At 40.0% G+C, this 21,782-nt stretch overlaps 2 protein-coding genes across 2 annotated transcripts in view; both read right to left on the reverse strand.

The window, feature by feature from the left end:
• The window catches only part of LOC115256313 (protein ultraspiracle), a 474,548-nt gene that overhangs the window by 129,971 nt on the left and 322,795 nt on the right, over positions 1-21,782 (reverse strand). The gene's annotated exons all lie outside the window — the stretch shown is intronic.
• Positions 12-18,608, reverse strand: LOC109411046 (beta-1,3-galactosyltransferase brn; the record flags this gene model as incomplete). The annotated part of the gene is given in 2 exon segments (XM_062856939.1): positions 12-128; positions 17,354-18,608. Coding segments are annotated over 2 exon segments (1,118 nt in total), but the record flags the coding sequence as incomplete, so codon positions are not given.

The raw sequence follows: 21,782 nt of genomic DNA on the forward strand, positions 1-21,782 counted from the left end.
GGCTGGCCAACACATACTTGTAGCTCTGTGGGCCTAAAAATGGAGCCTTGTGGAAGTAGAATTCCTCCGAATGCAGTGGTTCAATTCCGGCCTTGAGGGCGACGATGCCCAGGTAGATGTCGTCGAATCTGAAATGGTACAAATAGGGATTACATATATAGAGTGAACCGTTTACAGACCCTAACGCATAAAAAACAACGGAAATATTTGATTTTAAACATTTACAACCATTCTTTATAATAAAAATATTACAATAAATGTAAAATTTAATTTATGCAGAATAATAATCGTTTTATGAGAAATAGTTGCATATTATCCCAGAGACCAGAAATCCTAGTCCAGCTTTCAAACTGTGGAAGAAATTTAACGGTCGTTTGAAATGTCAACACAAATACAGGGTGGCCACTCAGAACGGCAAATAAAATTCCCGAGTTTTTCCCGGTTTTCCCGATAGGTTTTTGAAATTTTTCCCGATTCTAAAATAGAATGATTTACAGTGAAAATTAAACGTAACTTACCAAGAAAAATTTAAGAGAATTAATATTGAATATTTTCAAATCCTTGGATTTAACATAGTATTCATATGAACTTGAAAATAAGTTATGTATGTGTTGTTTGTCTCGTATCTAATGATGGGCATAGAAGTTACGACATCTTCATTAAATATTCCTTAAATTCATAGATGACCAACTAGTACAAATTATGCAGTTGTTTAAGCAAATAAAAATAAAAAAGATAATCCTGAGGGAGTAAAAATTCTCAGTATGATTATAGGATTTACGAACTTATTATAAGTGGATTTCTTAGTAATATTCCAAAAATCTCTTCTGAAAAATAACAGAATGCCCAGAGAAAAAAACATTCTTGATGAACTCCTGGTGGAATATCTGAAAAGATTACTCGTAAAAGAATTTTGGAAACGATTTCTAGGGAAATCTTCAATGTACATAGTATTTTTGATGATCATTTTCAAAATATTTTAATACAAAACCAGTGGCGAACTTAATGGTACCGTAAATGGCTTCTGCAGAAAGCCAGGCAGGTTACTTAGGCTGGAATCGTAATTTCTAAGAGAAATTTGAGAGATCAAAGAAATCTTAGATTTTGTCTGATACTCGTCTAGTATTCAGTTATTTCATCAGCGATTGCAATATGAATCTTTCAGAGATTTAATTTCTGATCACATTTTCTGATATGTCAAGAATTTCTCCCGGAAGATTAGTTTTTGAAAAAAAAGTGTTTCCCCCAAAATGTAGAGACAAATTCATTATTTGGGAATCATTTATTTCCATAAATCATACAACTGTGTTCCTCCAGATGCTTTTGAATACTCATTGGAACTCCCGCGAGAATTTAAATTGGTAATTTGAATAGGAACTACTCAAAATTCTCGAGAATTTGCTGAACCAGCAATTTTACCAGGGACTTCTGCTAAAGCTTCGCCAAAAAGGCATTTTCCCGATACCTTACTCCGGTTTTCTCCGAAAATTTTTATTCACAAGTTCAATAAATGAGTACATCCAAGAACTTCATGAAAAGCAACAGAAATCTTTCAAACAAAATATTAGAAAGACTTTTCGCTCAAAAGACAAAGGCTATATAAAATATTCTCCTAGAGATTGTACAAGGATATTTTTTTAGAAAGAAGTTAAAATTGTTGTTATGTTTTACAAAACTGTTAAAGGAACATGTACATCCTGAAATGCATAAGTGACATACGAATCTATAAATATTTGAATATGTCTCAACCAGTCTTTCCACCAGAATGTTCTTTAGAAATTTTCAAATTGTGATGTTAGGTAACATCACTATGATTAACTTTAATTGTCATGACTCGACGACAAGATATTTATTTCCCAGAATGATTTTTATGCCAGTTCACCCACTATGTTATATAGTTCAACAGTTGTTGACTGCGTTTCCCACAGATTCTCGTACTTATGCTTCTGGAGACTGCACAAATTTTAGAGTTTTGGAAATTCCCGGTGGATAGCAACAATTCCCGAGGTTTTCCCGACCTTTTCCCGGTGGTTTCGAATTCCCGAGCTTTCCCCGGTTTTCCCGAAATTCCCGACTGGGTGGCCACCCTGCAAATAAGAACATCGTATTATCGTAAGTGAAGTATTAAAAAGTCAAAATAATGGCACGATTTTACCCCAGTTCCTCTATTACACATTTATCTCAAACGAGTAGTACTTTCTTGCATTTTCGACAATGGGTACTCGATTTACTAGAGGAAACTTTTCGAACCACAGATCTACACACACCTTGTTGTTTCCACTTTTGGTGAATTGGGACAAAGTGGTTCTGGCTTCAAGTGATCTTACAATTGCTTGTAATTTTCCATATACGACATTTCTCACGAAATTTCCTAACTGGGAAAAGTAAACATCTGGTTTGCTGGAGAGAAGTATATCAGACGGCATCGTATGTTACACTGATGGCTCCCTTCTCGAAGATCGAGCAGGTGCTGGTGTCCATTCTCGTCAGCTAAGGCTACATCAGTCTCACTCACTTGGTAGACACTGCACCGTTTTCAAGCCGAAATCTTTGCTCTTATGTCCGGAGCGTCCGGAGTGCAATCAACACTACAGCAGAACCTCGAGCAGAACGTAATGGGCAAAGTAACTCAAAGTGTGAAGTGTTGGCAGATTCGGGACAGTGGGAACCTTCCAGACCGGAATAAAACGGGTACAAACACGAGCTACTGTGAAAACGACTTAGATTTATTGATCGCAAAAGTACACTAAATAAAAAAGTAAACATGGTTTTCTCTTCTCTTTGGCAGTGCTGCCGAAATAGACGGTGAAGCATCGCAAATGCAGGGACGTACTCAGGTTCCCAACACTCCTCCACGATGCGCAACGTCTGTGATTTTATTCGAAACCTTCACAATCGTCCTCGGCTGAATCATCGTCAAATCCGTAGAACTCATCCTCGCTGTCTTCGACGTTATCTTCTTTCATTGTTCCGATTTCAACTGCAATTCTATCTGAAACTTTCTCGGTTGGCTGTTGATGGTGAGGATCGAATTCAGGAAACTCGTTGATGTTCGAAAGAATGCCCAATTCCAAGAATTCGGCATCGCAGTTGATCGTGATCTTACAGGTCTTCTTTTCAAGGAATCTGTAGCCGTTAGTCTCGCTGTCATATCCCACGAAAACGAGCTTCTTTGGTTTGCTGCTCACGGTGTGTCTGGTATAAGAAATTTATTACAAAAAAATAGGCATCGCTAATTTTTACGTTACGTGAAAGTTGACGCTACTAGCTTTCATTCAAGCCCAACATCGAAATATTCCATCGGGGGAACTTTTTCATACAAAAATTGGGTATGTTTGTTAAGTAGAAATAGGGATTAATTTGGAACCGTTCATTTTGTATGGGGAAAAACAGTATTCTGAAAAAGTTGTTCGAGATCCCTCGGTGGATTTTTTTGAGGGACCGTGCAAATGAAAGCTGGAAGTCTCTATTTTTGAATAGCGAAAAATTTGGCGATGCCCAATTTTTTGTTATAAACCTTTCCCATACACACGCCGTGTGCTGCTTTTAGCACCTCGCGTGCGTACGAGTGCCTCACATCGTTTTTCATCTTTCTTCGGAAAAGCTGTCCTTGGGAGTTTACCCTCTAAGCAGCACTCGCATACCATGCGGACGCCACAGTCGACGATCTTCATTTCAGTCACCATCTCCTCCTTCCGTTCATTTTGTATGGGGAAAAACAGTATTCTGAAAAAGTTGTTCGAGATCCCTCGGTGGATTTTTTTGAGGGACCGTGCAAATGAAAGCTGGAAGTCTCTATTTTTGAATAGCGAAAAATTTGGCGATGCCCAATTTTTTGTTATAAACCTTTCCCATACACACGCCGTGTGCTGCTTTTAGCACCTCGCGTGCGTACGAGTGCCTCACATCCGAAGACTTTCAGAATGTTCAAATTGGGTTTTCGATTGAACCATTTTTCGAACGGGGTGCACTCGATCGAGCGAGACGGAAGACGATTTTGCAAAAACACAGCTGTAGTGACAGCTTCGCCCCAGAAACGTTTGGGAAGCTTCGCATCAAGCAACATACACAGAGCCATTTCCTGGATGTATCTGTTGCGCCTTTCCGCGACCCCATTTTGCTGAGGGGAATATGGAGTCGAATATTCTGCGCGAATACCCTCCGCCCGGTAAAAATCATCGAGTTCTTTGGTGCAGTATTCACCGCCATTGTCCGATCTAATCGTACGAGGTTTTCTTCCAAACTGCTGTTCAACCATACGAACAAACTCCTTGATTTTGGCAACCGCTTCCGATTTTCGTGCTAGTAAATACACTACCGTGTACCGACTGAAATCATCAATAAGCGTCATGAAATATTTCTTACCTCCTGGCGTAACGTTTCGAAATGGTCCACAGAGGTCCGTGTGAACCAATTCGAGCACCTCTGTCGTTCGTTTTTCATCTTTCTTCGGAAAAGCTGTCCTTGGGAGTTTACCCTCTAAGCAGCACTCGCATACCATGCGGACGCCACAGTCGACGATCTTCATTTCAGTCACCATCTCCTCCTTCATGATACGACTAATGGCGTTAGAGTCTCGGTGCCCTAGTCGCCGGTGCCAAGTGTGTTGGCAGAACTCAGAATGCTTCGGTGCACAGGCTGCCATCGAACGCCCGCTTGTTCGCAATACATACAATCCTCCGCAACGTTCAGCGAAAACTTGAGCACTACCCGCATGGTCCAGCACAGTACATCCTTTGTCGTTGAACAACACCGAGAATCCTTTCGAAATAATCGTGCTGACTGATAGCAGGCTGCTGTCAAGTTCGGGAACCCACAAAACGTTTTCCAACTTAACATCCACTTCTTTACCTTCAGCATCCACGCACCGTAGCATTCCACTTCCGCATCCTTCCGACATCGTTCTGTCCCCATTTGCCAACGTCACCGGAACCCTTTCACTTTGCACCATCGTTGTGAAGAATGATCTGTCATACGTCATGTGATGAGTAGCTCCACTGTCAACAAACCATGACCGCTGTCGACCTCCAGCGATCGAGCACGCCGCTGATATTCCCGACGGCTTGTCAGTATCACCCACGTATTTCGTTGCTGTAGAGCACAAGGGGGTTCCGGAACTGTATACCTGGTTCACCTTTTCTTCCTTCTTGTGGGCCTTTTCTTGGCGCATTCCTGATTCAGCATCTTCACGTCGGCTCTCCAAGTACTTCCGACACTCTCGTCGGAAATGCCCAGGCTGCTTGCAATAAAAACATACCTTCTGTTCGACTTTCCGTGACGAAATACGAAGTGCTCTGTTCTCACTGGCTCCTCCACGCTGATCGACTCGTTTCTGGTATTCATCAGTTAACTTTTGCTTCACCAGTTTAAGCGTGATGTCATCGTCCGCACGCGCTTCCAGCGCCACCACCAGGTTGTCGTACGATTCCGGCAAACTGCGTAGTACCATAGCCACCATCAACTCTTTCTGCAATTCCAAATTAGCTGCTTTCAGACGGTCGAATAGTTCGTCCAGCTCCAACAGATGATCCCCCATATTTCCGTTCTCCTCTAGGTTCTTGTTACAAAGCTTTTTCAATAAAGATACCCGTGACGTCACAGTGTTCTTTTCATAATGATCCTTCAGTGCGTTCCAACAGCTGCGGGCACTTGTTGCATCCTTTATGAGAGCAATCTGGGTTTCCTCTACGCATAGTCCGATCGTTGCTTTCGCCTTGCGATCATCTCTCTTCCATCGGTCAGTGACCGGCTCCGGTTTGTCCTCGTCAACGACCCAGAACAGCTCCTCTCGAACCAAAAGCTGCTCCATTCTAAATTTCCAGGTGATCCAATTGCAACTGCTTAATTTCGGGAATGAAAACTTCTCCGCCATTTTGCTTCGCAGACGATTTTCTCAAACTCCGTTGCCCGAATCCAAAATCACGCCGGATCTCCTCCAGGATCAAAACCAATCCAAAATCCGCTTTCTCCGTCGTAACACCGCCGCGGTCTATCACCCCGGATAAAAACTAACCATAGGGTATTTGGTGAAAACCATTCATGTACCATACAGTGTACCAGCTACAATATAGTGTATTGTTATGGAATGGTTCGCTAAAAGCTTTGTACATTGGTAGCTACTATACATTTACATCCGATCTTTATGTAACAATATATTATACTGTTTTTCTTGCGTTTGAAACATTCACTATTCCGAAACAATCTTTTTCCGTGCATTTTTAATTATTTATTCAGTTTATGATTTTTTCTGTGCTTTGTTTTGTTGATGTTCGTGACATTTTTGTTGCAAAAGAATTGAAAGAGAAAAAAGTGAATAAGTTGAAACATCTATTTAAAGTCAATAAAATGTTCAAATAAAGTGGTAAACCAGGTGTCCTAAGGACTGCATATCCAAGAGATATGGTGGGCTAGGTATGTAGAGTGCGATGAGAGGAATACGAATGTAGGTCAACCCGGAAAGATGCAGGCCACATTACCGTAAATCAGTGGATGAGTTCAACACTATTCTTTCTCTTCTTCTCTCATGTGAAATTGCCTTGTACAACAACCGAATTAAATGCGATTTATCTTTGACATTTTTAACATAAGGACTGGACTGGACACTGAAACGACTTCTGATATAAGTTCGTCTTCGCTTTTTAATCGAACTTGACAGTTTTCTCATGAGTTGTTATGTACATATTTCATAGTTCAGTCAAACTGGAGCCTCAATATTGCAATAACGGTTAAGCACGCTGTAATGATACTTATGTACAGGGGATAGACAAAATGATCGGGACAGGCAAAATTTTCACTTTCCAAAAAATGTTCAACTAGCTGCAACTTTTCGAAAAGTACATCAAATATTCTCAAATTTTTACTGTAAGTTCTTCAACTAGTTGAGTATCAGTGGACAAAATTTGGAAAAGATCGGACAATTCTTCACGCAGTTGTAAAGATTTTTGAAAAAGATAAAATTATCCGATAGCCAACTTTGAGCTGTTATATCTCCGGATTCAATGAACCGATTGCAATGAAATTTTGACCATTCATGGCTTATATAATGAACTCTGGAAAACATTTAACTTAACTTGAAATTTTTAACAAACGAAAAAGTTATAGCGATTTTATTTTTTTCACGATTTTTTAGTAAATTGGTCTATTTTTAATATGGATCCCATTACTTTTTCAATTTATTGGCGGCTATGTTGTTACTTTCCTTCAAAACGCATTTATATATAAGTCAATTAGAGGGAAACTAAATAAACTATAATCTGCATCTTGAATTTTGAAACGGTGTTGATGTTTTGGATAATTTGGTGTTTTTTTTAGAAAAATAATCTAATCGTTATAACTTTCTTCTGTGTTAAGAACATTAGGTTGTGTCAATGGTTTTTCATAGCTCATTATATAAGTCATAAATGGACAAAATTTCATTGCATTCGGTTCATTGAATCCGGAGATATAACAGCTCAAAGTTGGCTATCGAATAATTTTACCTTTTTCAAAAATATTTATAACTTCGTCAAGAATTGTCCGATCTTTTCCAAATTTTGTCCACTGATACACAACTAGTTGAGGAACTTACAGTAAAAATTTGGAAATATTTAATGCACTTTTCGAAAAGTTACAGCTAATTGAACATTTTTTGAAAAGTGAAAATTTTGCCTGTCCCGATCATTTTGTCTATCCCCTGTACCTCGTCACCCACTTCATGCAACTACATTAGTGGTCTAATAACACATAGCGCGCTAGGCATAGTTCCATCTTATTCTTCTTCTTGGCGTAACGTCCTCACTGGGACAAAGCCGGCTTCTCAGCTTAGTGTTCTATGAGCACTTCCACAGTTATTAACTGAGAGCTTCCTCTGCCAATGACCATTTTGCATGTGTATATCGTGTGGCAGGCACGAGGATACTCTATGCCCAAGGAAGTCAAGGAAATTTCCTTTACGAAAAGATCCTGGACCGACCGGGAATCGAACCCGTCACCCTCAGCATGGTCATGCTGAATACCCGTGCGTATACCGCCTCGGCTATATGGGCCCTACATAGTTCCATCATGCCGCTCAAAGTGTTGCCACAAATAATGCTTAGTTTGCAAAACCCAGTTATCTGGCTGGTGGGACATGGGAGCCTAAGCTTCAACTGTTAATGCAATCACAGGCTACTCAGACTTAGACGAGTTTAGGTTAGTTTGGCTAGAACTGCCATTATCGAAGGAACATGACGAGAAATGTTATATTATCTAATGTATGGTTTATCTAATGTAAAACAATACAACATAACAATAGAGAACCATTCCAAAACCATGATTAAATTTATAACCAGTAGTGAAATTACAATCAAAAACAATATAGCATTTTATTGTTTGAAACCATACGTGTACCATACAATGTACGGTATATTAAAGCCCACGTATCAGTATTTCGAACAATTCATTTACAATAAAATGTATGGTTTTGTAAAAAAATATATATGGAGAAAAATATTTTTTCATATTGTTACGATACTTAACAACCCGTATAGTATATTGTAAAAATCTTATTTACAATTCACTGTATGGTGTCTACATTACATCTTATTGTTTTTGTATTTTTTATTTTTACAGTGGTGTTTATTGTAACAATATGGTTCTAAATAGTACTGTTACAATACAACATTCGGTTTTTCTACTGTATTTTTTATTCGGGTAACACCACTAGGCCTGCTTCTGTCTCTACCCGCTATCATGTACTTCGTCTTGGTAGAGTTAATCGTCAAGCCTATCCTCGCTGTCTCTCTCTTCAGAGGAGCATAAGCTTCCTCCACTGCCCTACGATCGATGCCGATGAGATCAATATCGTCCGCAAAACCGAGGAGCATGTGCGATCGTGTGATGATAGATCCATTCCTCTGCACGCCTGACCTCCTAATCGCTCCTTCGAGTGCAATGTTGAACAATAAATTTGAAAGAGCATCCCCCTGCTTTAATCCATCCAAGGTCACAAACGACGTAGACACTTCGTCCGCGATCCGAATACTTGATTTTGATCCATCCAGCGTTGCGCGTATCAGCCTAATTAGTTTCGCCGGAAAACCATGTTCTGACATTATCTGCCAAAGCTCATTTCTTTTCACTGAATCGTACGCTGCTTTAAAATCAATGAACAGATGGTGAGTCTGCAAGTTATATTCCCGAAATTTATCTAGGATCATCCGCAGGGTAAACATTTGGTCCGTCGTTGATCGGCCCTCACGAAAACCAGCCTGGTATTCGCCGACGAAGGACTCCTCAAGAGGTCGCAGTCTGTTGAACAGGACACGCATGTGTGTGTGTGTATGGCGATCTGTGTAGTGATAACGCGATAAGGCTCCTGAAATTTTGCCTCTAATTAATTGCTAATTGCCAGTAAAAACGTTGTTGTACGTTGAAGCACAGGATACTAAGGCCTCAATTTATTTGCACATAGAGCTAAATAGTGTAGCCGCGATACTATCTCAATTAAGGCGAAACTCTGTACTACCGTCGCTTAAACCATGATGTGTAAAAAGTGTTCGCTCGAGATAGAAACAATACAAACGAAATGCAGAGGACCGTGCGGCAATTCCTTCCATTCGATTTGTGTATTTTGGCTATGTGAGGAATGCCTACCTGCGTTCCATGAGTGGAAAACGAAATCTTCGCCGATACGAACGCCACAACCAACCGAGATGAACCAGACGTTATCTGAACTGAAGTCCAAAGTCGTAGCAATTTTCGACTCACTTTCATCTCTAACACCACCTTCGGAATCATCAATGAAACCATTCTCTACCTCCACTAGTACAAGTAGTGTTTTTGATGGAACGAACCGGGATGCTGATTGCGGTTCGGTGAACTCCGGCTCACAACCTCAACAAGATAAAAACAGCGATGCGCCAATGGAATTTTCGTTATATTTGTCAAACATCGACCCGACTGTTCCCGAAAACGTTGTGAAACGAATGGTTTCTCGATGTCTTGGAGCCCCGCTAGACGAATGCAATAACATTGTGAGATTAGTATCAAAATGGGAAAATGTGAGAAATTTTGATTACATTTCTTATAAAATCGTGTTAAAAGAGAAGTGGAAAGAGTTAGCTTTGCATGCATCAACATGGCCCGTTGGTGTAAAGTATAGAGAATACTGTCGCAGATCACATGCATGGAATCCCAACCGTTAAGATGCATTCAATGGTATAAGTTTGTTATTAGAAAATTGATGAAGGCAATTGTTTTTGTATTTGAATGATAACAATGTAGTGGTGGACCTTAAATGTAATGTTTTTGTTGATTGGGTTGTTAGATTTTAAGCGAAGTGTGTGATTATTCAAAATGTTCATTAATTGTTATGTTGTTTCAAATGTCTGTTAAATTTTGATTGCTATTTTCATCATTATATTTTAAGTTAAGGCTCAAATGAGAATCGCATATTATCCAAAACTGAAAAAGCACTTTTCTCCAGAATGACAAAAAAGTGAACAAAACCAGCGCGTCCGATTGTCATAATTGACTAAATAAACAATCGGACATTCTTATTTTCTTCGATTTGTGGACCATTTTGAGAAAAAGTGCTTTTTAGCTCTGGAACATTTGCCATTCTCAATAGAGCCTTAAGCATCATTGGGGCCTGATATGGCCTGTTGATGAAATATAATAAATAAATAAATCTTATACGCCGAATTTAAAAGGGTAATCCCTCTGTAACTGGCACACTCCAGTCTGTGCCCTTTCTTGTAGATTGGGCATATGAGGCCATCCAACCAACTGGTGGGCAATTCTTCATCCTCCCAAATCTTTATAATAATTTGATGGATTGATTGATGTAGCTGCTCGCTTCCGTGCTTAAGAAGTTCGACCGGGATCTCGTCCTTCCCAGCAGCCTTGCTGTTTTTCAGCTCCTTAAGGGCCTTTTTAACCTCATCCAGTGTTGGTGGTTCCACTGCTTGACTCATGCAACTACATTAGTGGTCTAATAACACTTAGCGCGCTCGGCATAGTTCCATCATGCCGCTCAAAGTGTTGCCACAAATAATGCTAAGTTTGCAAAACCCGGTTATCTGGCTGGTGGGGCATGGGAGCCTAAGCTTCAACTGTTAATGTAATCAGAGACTACTCAGACTTAGACGTGGGCGATCCTATATATGAAGGGTTATCCAAAACGCTCTGGGAATTCCCAAAGCGCATTCTAATAAATCTAATAAGCCCAAGATGCCATTAACAGGAGGAAAATGGCAAGATAATATAACAATATATGGTTTATGTAATGTAAAACAATTCAACATAACAAAAGAAAACCATTCCAAAACCATTTGATTAAATGTATAACCAGTAGTGAAATTACAATTAAAAACAATTTATTTACGGTATATTTTATTGTTTGAAACCATTCATGTACCATATAATGTACGGTATATTTAAACCCACGTATCAGTATTTTGAACAATTCATTAACAATAAAATGTATGGTTTTGCAAAAAAATATATATGGAGAAAAATATTTTTTTATATTGTTACGATACTCAACAACCTGTATAATATATTGTAAAAATCTTATTTACAATTCACGGTATGGTGTCCTACATTACATCTTATTGTTTTTGTATTTTTATTTTTACAGTTGTGTCTATTGTAAAAATATGGTTCTAAATAGTACTGTTACAATATAACGTTCGGTTTTTCTACTGTATTTTTTATTCGGGACCACTCGCTGGGCCCACAACCTGTTGGCAGATTCGGGACAGTGGGAACCTTCCAGACCGGAATAAAACGGGTACAAACACGAGCTACTGTGAAAACGACTTAGATTTATTGATCGCAAAAGTACACTAAAAAAGTAAACATGGTTTTCTCTTCTCTTTGGCAGTGCTGCCGAAATAGACGGTGAAGCATCGCAAATGCAGGGACGTACTCAGGTTCCCAACATGAAGTAACTCTTTCTAGAATTCCTGGGATTCTTTCACATAATCCTCCTGGGAGTCGTTTAAAAATGTCTTCTAAGATTTCTACAAGTATTAGATGAACACTTCATTTCAAAATTCTTTCAGAAATTTCTACATGGATTCTAAAACTCTAAAACTTATTAAAGAATTCTTTTAGAAATATCACCAAAGACACCTTTAGTAGTTCAGGAATTTCATCATGAATGCTAGCAAAAGAATACCACATGTGTGTGTGTGTGTTTTTTTTTTATTTTCCGAATTTTCAGCGATTCCTTTGGAAATATTCAAAGGGTTCCTTCCCCTTGGAAAACTTCGTCAGTGGCTACCGAAGAAATGTCAAGTAGGTTTCTTTTTGCAGTTAATCCTGCGGTTCTTTCAAAAACATTCTCTGGGATTCTTTAAGAGATTCCTCCAGAAATTCTTTCAATTATTTTTTCACAGATTTTTATAAAAGTTTTTTAGGCAATAACATAAAGTATGTTAAAGTAATTCAACAAGAGTAACCTGAAGAAATTTCTATAGAAATATTTGAAAATTTCCTAAAGAGATTCCTGAGCAAATTTTATTGAAGTAATTTCAGAAACAATCGTTGGAGAAGTTCCTAAAAAGTCCTTGGGGAATGCATGGTGGAACTCCGTGAGATGGATTTTGAGGAATTTCTAGAAGAATTTTAGGAGAAACCTAAGAAAAAAAATCTTAAGAAGTTTCTGAGAACATCCCGGAAGGGATTTCTAAAGGACATGCCGACCGTATTTCTGAATTAAATGTTGAAGAAGTTGATGAAGGATATTTCTGAAAAAAATTCTTCGGGAATCCGTACAAAAATTGCAGACAAATATACTGGAGGCGGTATTCTGCTATTATCAACGCATCCCCTGGCTTGCGCCCATCTGCGTTGTCTTTTCACTAGGCAATACGCCTACCAATTGATGTTTATGGGCTTGCCGGACCAAGTCATGTAGCTAAGCCAAACACCCCACCTACAACTGTTGGGTAGGCACCATTGTCCCGCCCACTGGTCTTTTACAGCTAGTTGTAGGTGCATGTGTGCGTGTAAGTATTGGTGTATGTGTGTTAGTGATGGTGTATTGTAGGCGCCAACTCGTTCTAATCCACTGTGATTGCTAACACCCTATTGAACCATTACCCATAAATCTGGCAATCTATGAAATAGAATGAGTTAAGCGCCTGTACATAATAGTCAGTTAATCAAACAAGGAATATTAGTATTAAAGCGAAGATACAACCATACAACGAAACAACGCCCCGAACCTTGAGAGCACAAACCCCAAGAACCAAATGACAGGCAGCGCCGATAAGTCGATCGACTGGCCACCATCAGTGAATAACCAATCGAGCAAACCCCCCAGCACAAACTGCCACCAGCTCTCCCGACCTGCGCCCAACAAATCCGAGGCACAGCCCAGCCTTAGCTTCATCTTAAAACCAAAATCTAGATTACAGAGCACAATACTTCCCAAGTAACCACGCAGCTCGAGCCGCAAATCACGCACAACACGGCACAAATAAGACAAACACTACCCCGCCCGTACAACCGAAACCGACCTAGAGTAGAGAAGGGTCTCTTTCCACTCCAACCCGGACTCAACTGCACCCACAGGGCAGCGCACCTTACCCACAACGCATTCATTCATGCATCACTGTCCGAGCCGCACGGTCACCTGGGTTGAGTCTATCTGCATGTCCTCGCCCAACCCGTAGCACAGAGTTAAAATCCCTCTCTTGCATTACAAAATACTCCCTCTTCCCAAAAGTCTGTGCGTGGTATAAATGAGATCTTAAGGCTGAAGAAATCATCACCAATACAACCGCCAACACTGAACACTCAATGATGTCGGCCTTATCAACGACGACCCCCTCAGTCCCAAACCCAATTATCCCACACTACCCAAGTAACCACCCTGCTGAAGCCGTATGCACCGCACGCACAAAGAACACACACACCGACACGCACTACCCCACACAAACCACCAAGGCCGAACAAAAGCGGAAAGCGATGCCACCACTGCTAAATCACGACTTTTTCAGTATAATTCAGCAATCGTAGATCCATTACCCCTAAACCCTAACAGTATGATCACTTGGGTATCCCTAGGTTTTTTGACATGATGGTCAGGGATCACAGCCATCACAACGTTCCACACTTTCATCAAAATTTGATTTGGTAGATCTTACGCCGCAACGCACCATTCTAAGGTGATGTGGGTATTACGGGAACTTTAAGCACACGTGAAGTTGTATGCATTTTCTCTCCCGTAGATGTATTAGCCATGTCCACCCTCAGTCATGTGAAGTCTATGAAGCTATCAGAATAAATCTTTACCCGCGGAACCTGAAGCACCATCCCCAATGATAGACACTAGTTTTGAACATGTCATGGGCTTCCAATGTTACGAGATACAAAAACAACCTAACTATAAAAACAGAGCCAATCCGTGCATTTGTCCTATCGGTCCTACCTAGATAAACCAAGTCATTTTCTCCCCCGTAACCTAGAAATGTCACCTTCTTGTACCGACTTTTCGAACCCTCTTTGAATGGATTTCTAGAAATGTCAGCCTAGTCATACACAAGTTACGCCCTTCAGCTTAGAAACATTCAGTTTTTGTCCAAAATGTCACGTCGAACGCATTGACGTCAATAAAGTGTTAAAGTATGGTCCACTGCACGAACTTGGGCTGGCCCGCCCACTCCCAAAGATAATTTGGCGTTTGAGCGGTGTCATCACCGCTCAAAAGTCAAACCATGTGTGAGAGCAAGTAGGCCAGTATAAATTCGTGCAGTAATCCATTGTTCGCAAGTTAGCTTCGAATCTACAGGGGATACTCAAAATAACTGGGATAGGTAAAATTTTCACTTTTTAAAATATGTTTAAATCGCTGTAACTTTTCGAAAATGGCATCAAATATTCTCAAATTTTTACTGTAAGTTCATCAACTAGTTATGTATCAGTGGTTCAAAGATCGGGCCATTCTACACGAAGTTATAAAGGTTCTAGAAAAAGGTATAATTATCCGATAGCCAACTTTGAGCTGTTATATCTCCGGATTCAATGAAACAGAATGCAATGAAATTTTGATCATTTATGACTTATATAATGAGCTATTAAAAACTTTTGACTTAACTTAAAATTCTTTACACGAAAGAAAATTATTACGATTGGATTATTTTTCTAATATACCACCATTTTATCCTAAACTTCATCATCGTTTCAAAATTCGGGATAGTAATTATAGTTCATTTAAATTTCCTCTAATTGACTTCAATATGAATATGTTTTGAAAGGAAGTAACAAAATAACCGGCATTAAATTGAAAAAGTAATGGGATGCATATGAAAAATAGATAAATTTACTAAAAAACATAGAATAATTGAAACCGCCATAACTTTTTTTCTTATTAATAATTTCAAATTAAGTAAACTGTTTTTCAAAGTTCATTATATAAGTCATGAATGATCAAAATTTCATTGCATTCGGTTCATTGATTTCGGAGATATAACAGCTCAAAGTTGGCTATCAGATAATTATACCTTTTTCTAGAACCTTTATAACTTCGTGCAGAATGACCCGATCTTTTCTAAATTTGAACCACTGATACACAACTTGTTGATGAACTTACAGTAAAAATTTGAGAATATTTGATGTGCCCTTTTCGAAAAGTTACAGCGAGTTGAACATTTTTTGAAAAGTGAAAATTTTACCTATCCCAGTTATTTTGAGTATCCCCTGTATCAGCACTATTAAGTGCTGCAACTTTCCTTCCTACTATTCGGTTGATTTCACTTGATTTATATAAGGAGAATATTACTGAATATCATTGTAATATTTGAAAAAAAAGCAAAATTGTTTTGATAAAATTACTAATTTAAATATATTTAATTATTGTATATTACTCAAATTATTGTAAATTTAGTAGTAAATCAAAATCAACCAAAAAACGTGGGTAAAAAAGCCCAAACAGCTTTTTCAAGTCTACTGGCAATAAAAAGGTTTTAAAACCTGTCACAAAACCTATAATATTTCTACTAGAATTTGTAACGATCTTCAAAACCTTCTCAAATCCAACCAACTTGGAACTACATATTGCTTGGGTATAGAATCTATTGTGGTCCCTCCGTGTTTATCGAGCATGTCTGATGAATATGCCAAAACATATGATCAGCCATACTCCATCTGCAGCAGCCGGTTCGTGATGAACCGTTGGAGGCGCATTAAGTGTTAAAAAGGTGATATGATTCACTAAAGAATACTACATTACAATAACCTTCACTTTAATACCGTCAAACCCTGCGAACTTGGCCAGGGTGTTTATACCAACAGGGTTTTTATAACGTAAAGTACAAACAGGCAAAAAAACGTGGCACTTTTTTTTCGCATCCATATCTCAGTAGTTAATGAACCTAATTTCAATCTTTTTGTGGTATCGAAATCCTACACTATCCTGAAAAGGTGTAGTGAAACCCGATTGGAATTTCATGCATGAATTTTTAACTTCTTCCGGTTCCATTTTGTTCCCGGACTGGTTATGAGTACCATGCCTTTGTAATGAGTTCTCTCGGAACCTCGACAAGATAGCAATATTCTGTCTTCGGCAAAGTTGTTCAGAACAACAACCACTTCCTGGTGATGGATTTCATAGTGAGATATATCATAAGATTGAAGTCACATAGAAGGGTACGATTTTCGGCAAAGTTTCTCAGGACTACGAGTACTTCTAGGTCATGAAGAGCATAGTTCCCAATTTAACCACCACGTGGCACTAGTGTACATAGTGACTTCCGGTACGACTTTGGTGAGATAAATCACATGGTTGAAGTTAAGAGATGAACCAGCCTCGGGCTGAAAATCTCTCTAATAAAGATACCTAACCTAACCTATGGTTGAAGCTAGATAGAAAGGTACGAACCTAGCTTCCAAGTTCATGGATCAAGGATCCTTTGAGGAACACTTTCAGAGTATTCCCTAAGAATACAGAATGTCTGGTGAGCAAACCCAAACACGGTGGTTCAATTCATTCTTTCTTTTTTTTTTTTTTTTTTCTTTTTTTTTTATTCTGGGATTTTCTACCGTAGGCAGGTTCATCCCGGGTAAGATTCAATTCATTCGACGTGGTGCACTGTGTTTGGATATCGCTTCTAGTCAAAGTCTTATAAAATATTAGTAATACCAATGGTGATACGTCGACTTGACAAAGTTAAACAAAAATGGGGCATACGTCACAATAGATCTATCAACTGGTCGCATTGACTTAGATACCCGTCAAGGAATAAAGTTAAATCTTTAACATTTCTAATCTTTATTACATTGATAAGTAAAATGAGAAGACATCCTATTCCCCTCCTTCATGCTTGTTGTAATTTATCTCGCTTTATGGGATGCAAATTTTAATTATTCAGTTAAAATAACTCACCTAAAATGTTTGGTGTACATGCTGACGTAGTACATCTCAAATAGGGCTTCGTGCGACAGCAAAAATGCCCCTGCCGTAACATACGTTGGCCACATGTCCCACGGATATTCCTCCAGCGAGACGTACCACTTGCTGCTCCGGTGTCGGTGAGGCGCCGATCGGAACACAAACCCGGAGAACAGCTTCACGTCCCGCGGCAGCTCCATATCCATGTTCAATATCTGCCGTTTGGCCCGTGGATGGCTTACGTTTTTCTGCGCTTCTGGTTCCTCTACGACCGAGCTGTTGTTATTGCTGGTCGTTTGACTCAGCCTTCGCGCCAGCTTTCTCAGTGCTTCATCCGTCTCCTCCAGATATTCTGGATAGTTCACCGGGTTGCGAACGTACTTGAGCAAATTCTTCGACGAGATGTAGAAATCATCGTCCGCAAACATGTAGAACTTGGCCCGGGGGCAGTAACTGACGGCCCACCGGAAGCCCATCATCGTCTTGATTGTATTGTTGAAGTAGGAATCAACAAAATCTCCTTGAACAATGTCCCGATAATTCGCATACTCCAGATCGATCAACGACTGCAGCCGACGATCCGCATTGGCTGGCCGACCCAGCACGAAAATTGTCCGAATCTTCACATCCGAGAAACGCTTTTCCCAGCCCCAAGATTTCCGAATTGCCACCCGCCGATCAAAGTGTTCCATGGCCGATTTGACCACAAGCACCAACCGCGGCGCAATCATTCGGTCGTCCTCCTTGCACTTGTGCTGACAATCCGTAATGTACGTATAGTTGTACCCGTTGATCGGCTCCACAGCCGGCCGTTGGCCGTGACGCAACTGGTACACATTGGACAGGATGTCGCCCTCCATCGGGTAGGTGAACGTCCGCTCGAAGTCCGCCTCGAACATGTGCGTGAACGCGCCAAAATATTCCAGCACCAGCAGCATCACGATCAGCGAGATCACATATTTGATGCGGAATTTTATGCAGATCCGGGGAAGCATTTTGCTGCTGTAATGTTTAGGTTCTTCCTACGCCGACACCAGAAAGTCCTTCCAACTTACATAATTAGTAGTTAATTAGATTAAAGCAAACTTTTCGCAGTCTGCCTGACCGCTGCAACTGTTCCCTATCTCGCACTTATAACTCTTCGATAAACCGACACTTAAATAACCATTTTTGGAAGTGAATTTAAGTCTAAAATTACGAATTTAATTTCCGCACAACACTTGTTTGCTTTGAGATCCGCCGCGATGAAAATTCCTACACTGAGAAAAAATTCTACTCAGTCGAAGAGTAACGACAACTCAGTTTCGTCGACCGCGAAGAGTTGGCGCAAACTGAGTAAGCTCGCTTCACAGGGAAAAATTTCAACTCAGAGGCTGAGTTGGCCTTACTCAGAAATCGAAAAATCCTTTGTTTTCTTACTCAGTTTCCGTTAAAAGTGGGACAACCCATTGCCAATGGGTTGTCCCACTTTTAGCCGAAACTGAGTAAGAAAACAAAGGATTTTTCGATTTCTGAGTAAGGCCAACTCAGTCATTGAGTAGAAATTTTTCTCGGTGTTGATGACAATGAGGTGCTTTTACTCAGTTGGTCGCGTTTACTATCGGTTACTCATTTTTGAGTAAAGATTGAGCGAATCGATGCACTGAGAAAAAATTCTACTCAGTCGAAGAGTAACGACAACTCAGTTTCGTCGACCGCGAAGAGTTGGCGCAAACTGAGTAAGCTCGCTTGATGACAATGAGGTGCTTTTACTCAGTTGGTCGCGTTTACTATCGGTTACTCATTTTTGAGTAAAGATTGAGCGAATCGATGCATCGATTCGCTCAATCTTTACTCAAAAATGAGTAACCGATAGTAAACGCGACCAACTGAGTAAAAGCACCTCATTGTCATCAAGCGAGCTTACTCAGTTTGCGCCAACTCTTCGCGGTCGACGAAACTGAGTTGTCGTTACTCTTCGACTGAGTAGAATTTTTTCTCAGTGCATCGATTCGCTCAATCTTTACTCAAAAATGAGTAACCGATAGTAAACGCGACCAACTGAGTAAAAGCACCTCATTGTCATCAAGCGAGCTTACTCAGTTTGCGCCAACTCTTCGCGGTCGACGAAACTGAGTTGTCGTTACTCTTCGACTGAGTAGAATTTTTTCTCAGTGTACTTGTAGCTCTGCGGGCCTAAAAATGGGTATACGGTTTCGACTGACAGCATACCGCGATGTCAGTCTAAAGGCTGAATTTTTTAAAGCTGAAAAGGCTGGAAGCGTTCGTTTTGCATCTGTCGGAGTTGTTTATTTGTCCGTCAGGAAAAGATTCATTTTCAATATAGTCCATTTTACGAGTCAATTTTATGAATGAAATTTTGACAGGAGGTAGCGTCCAAACCCGTGAATCAATATCATCATCAACATTGTTGTCACTTAGTAAAATGGCTCATTACGTCCATCGATTTTTGGGGTTTCTTTATAGACTAACCTTCCCCTCTGTCACGTCATCTACATAAAAATGCAGTGGAATACGTTGGACCGCGCCAGGGGGTGGGAAACTCGGCACAAAGTGCCCGACACACTCGCCGGCACATTTATGACACTGGCTGTCATCAAACTGGCAACACTTTTTTATTTTATTTTTTTCTGGGGGAGAAAGAAAATGAAGAACGAAAACAACTTTTCTCAATACTTTGGAAAAAAATGCAACGGATATGGAATCAAGTATGGAATGTTTTTGAAGCTCGAAAGCTGCAATTTCCTTCCTAGCTGTGTCTAATGGGAGGCGTAACCAGAATGAGGACCCAAAGCGCTGGATTTCTTAGCTGCAGCATCAAGATCAACTCTTCCTGATTTTACTGAAGCAAGCGCAGCCCCTGGCGCAGCTAGTGGGGGTTTCTTACGGTACTGACATTGAAATATTTGGCGGAGTATATTTTTGCTTAAAACACGCGTTCAAATATCGAAGAGATCGTTGCATAATCATAACCCGGGAGCTTCTTGACAGCTGCCGAACAACGTCAGCGTACCTAAAAATTTTGGTCCGGGTGGTACTGTTAGATTCAAAGCGGCAAGCGCTACTTTTGAAAATGACGAAAACCAAGAATAACAAACCACACATAACATGTTAAAATATTAAACAAGAATCTTAATGTGTTGTTTCTGCTTCTCTGGCACAGGAAAATGCAATTTAAGTGCGGTATGATGAAATTGTTTACTAGAAGTGAAAATTATATCTATAAAACGGCTGAAGGCAAAATAGTCGACTTTCATACTATTACCCGAATAAAAAATACAGTAGAAAAACCGAACGTTGTATTGTAACAGTACTATTTAAAACCATATTTTTACAATAGAAACCACTGTAAAAATAAAAATACAAAAACAATAAAATGTTATGTAGAACACCATATTGCGATTTGTTTATCCACTTAGACTTCAGTGCAATAAATTTCGTCGTTCTCCGATTTCGCTTTCGATTTCGCTGTCGCTCTCTTTTGCTGCTCTTTAGCAATTCGCCCGATCTAATGACAGATTTCGCCGACCGTCTCAATGTTTACTCTTTTCTCTCATTGTTCTTGGTCTACCAGCTGATCATGTTTACACATCAAAATCAGCTGGACATCCGATGTTTACGTTCATCCTTATTGTTCGGCAACCACCAGCTGATCTTGTTTTCACAACAAACCACGCTGATTTCGCCTGAATCTTGGGAAGGAACCGAAAAGCTGTCGGGGATGACAGATAAGTACGATTTTGGGGCGATTTCAATTTCGTCGCGACAGTCTGATTATTCGTAAAAAATACAATACAGTAAATTGTAAATAAGATTTTTACAAACCCGTATAGTATGGGTTGTTAAGTATCGTAACAATTGTTCGGGTACGGGTCGGGTTCGGGTCTGTAAAATCTGAAACCCGACCATCTCTACTTAGGCTTACTAGCATTATGAGAATGCGCTTTGGGAATTCTCCAGAGCGTTTTGGATAACCCTTCATATATTGGATCGCCTACGTCTAAGTCTGAGTAGTCTCTGATTGCATTAACAGTAGAAGCTTAGGCTCCCATGCCCCACCAGGCAGATAACCGGGTTTCGCAAACTAAGCATTATTTGTGGCAACACTTTGAGCGGCATGATGGAACTATGCCGAGCGCGCTAAGCATTATTAGACCACTAATGTAGTTGCATGAAGTGGGTGACGAGGTACATAAGTACAGTAGACGTTCGGTCGGTGCAAACGGTTTAACTGCAATGCTTTTTAACTGCAAGTCCGGTAAGTGCAACAAATTTGCAGTTATCGCACCGCTATCCGTCAAAACGGTGCGCCAAGTTAGCCCAAATGAACAATCGAATGAATTTTTCGTTCATTTAACGTCAATTGATGGGTTGTTAACGGCTATCTGACGTTGTAAATAGTTATCGAATTTTGATCGCTAAC

Source organism: Aedes albopictus, chromosome 3 (assembly GCF_035046485.1).
Source record: "Aedes albopictus strain Foshan chromosome 3, AalbF5, whole genome shotgun sequence".
Classification (NCBI taxonomy): Eukaryota; Metazoa; Arthropoda; class Insecta; order Diptera; family Culicidae; genus Aedes; species Aedes albopictus.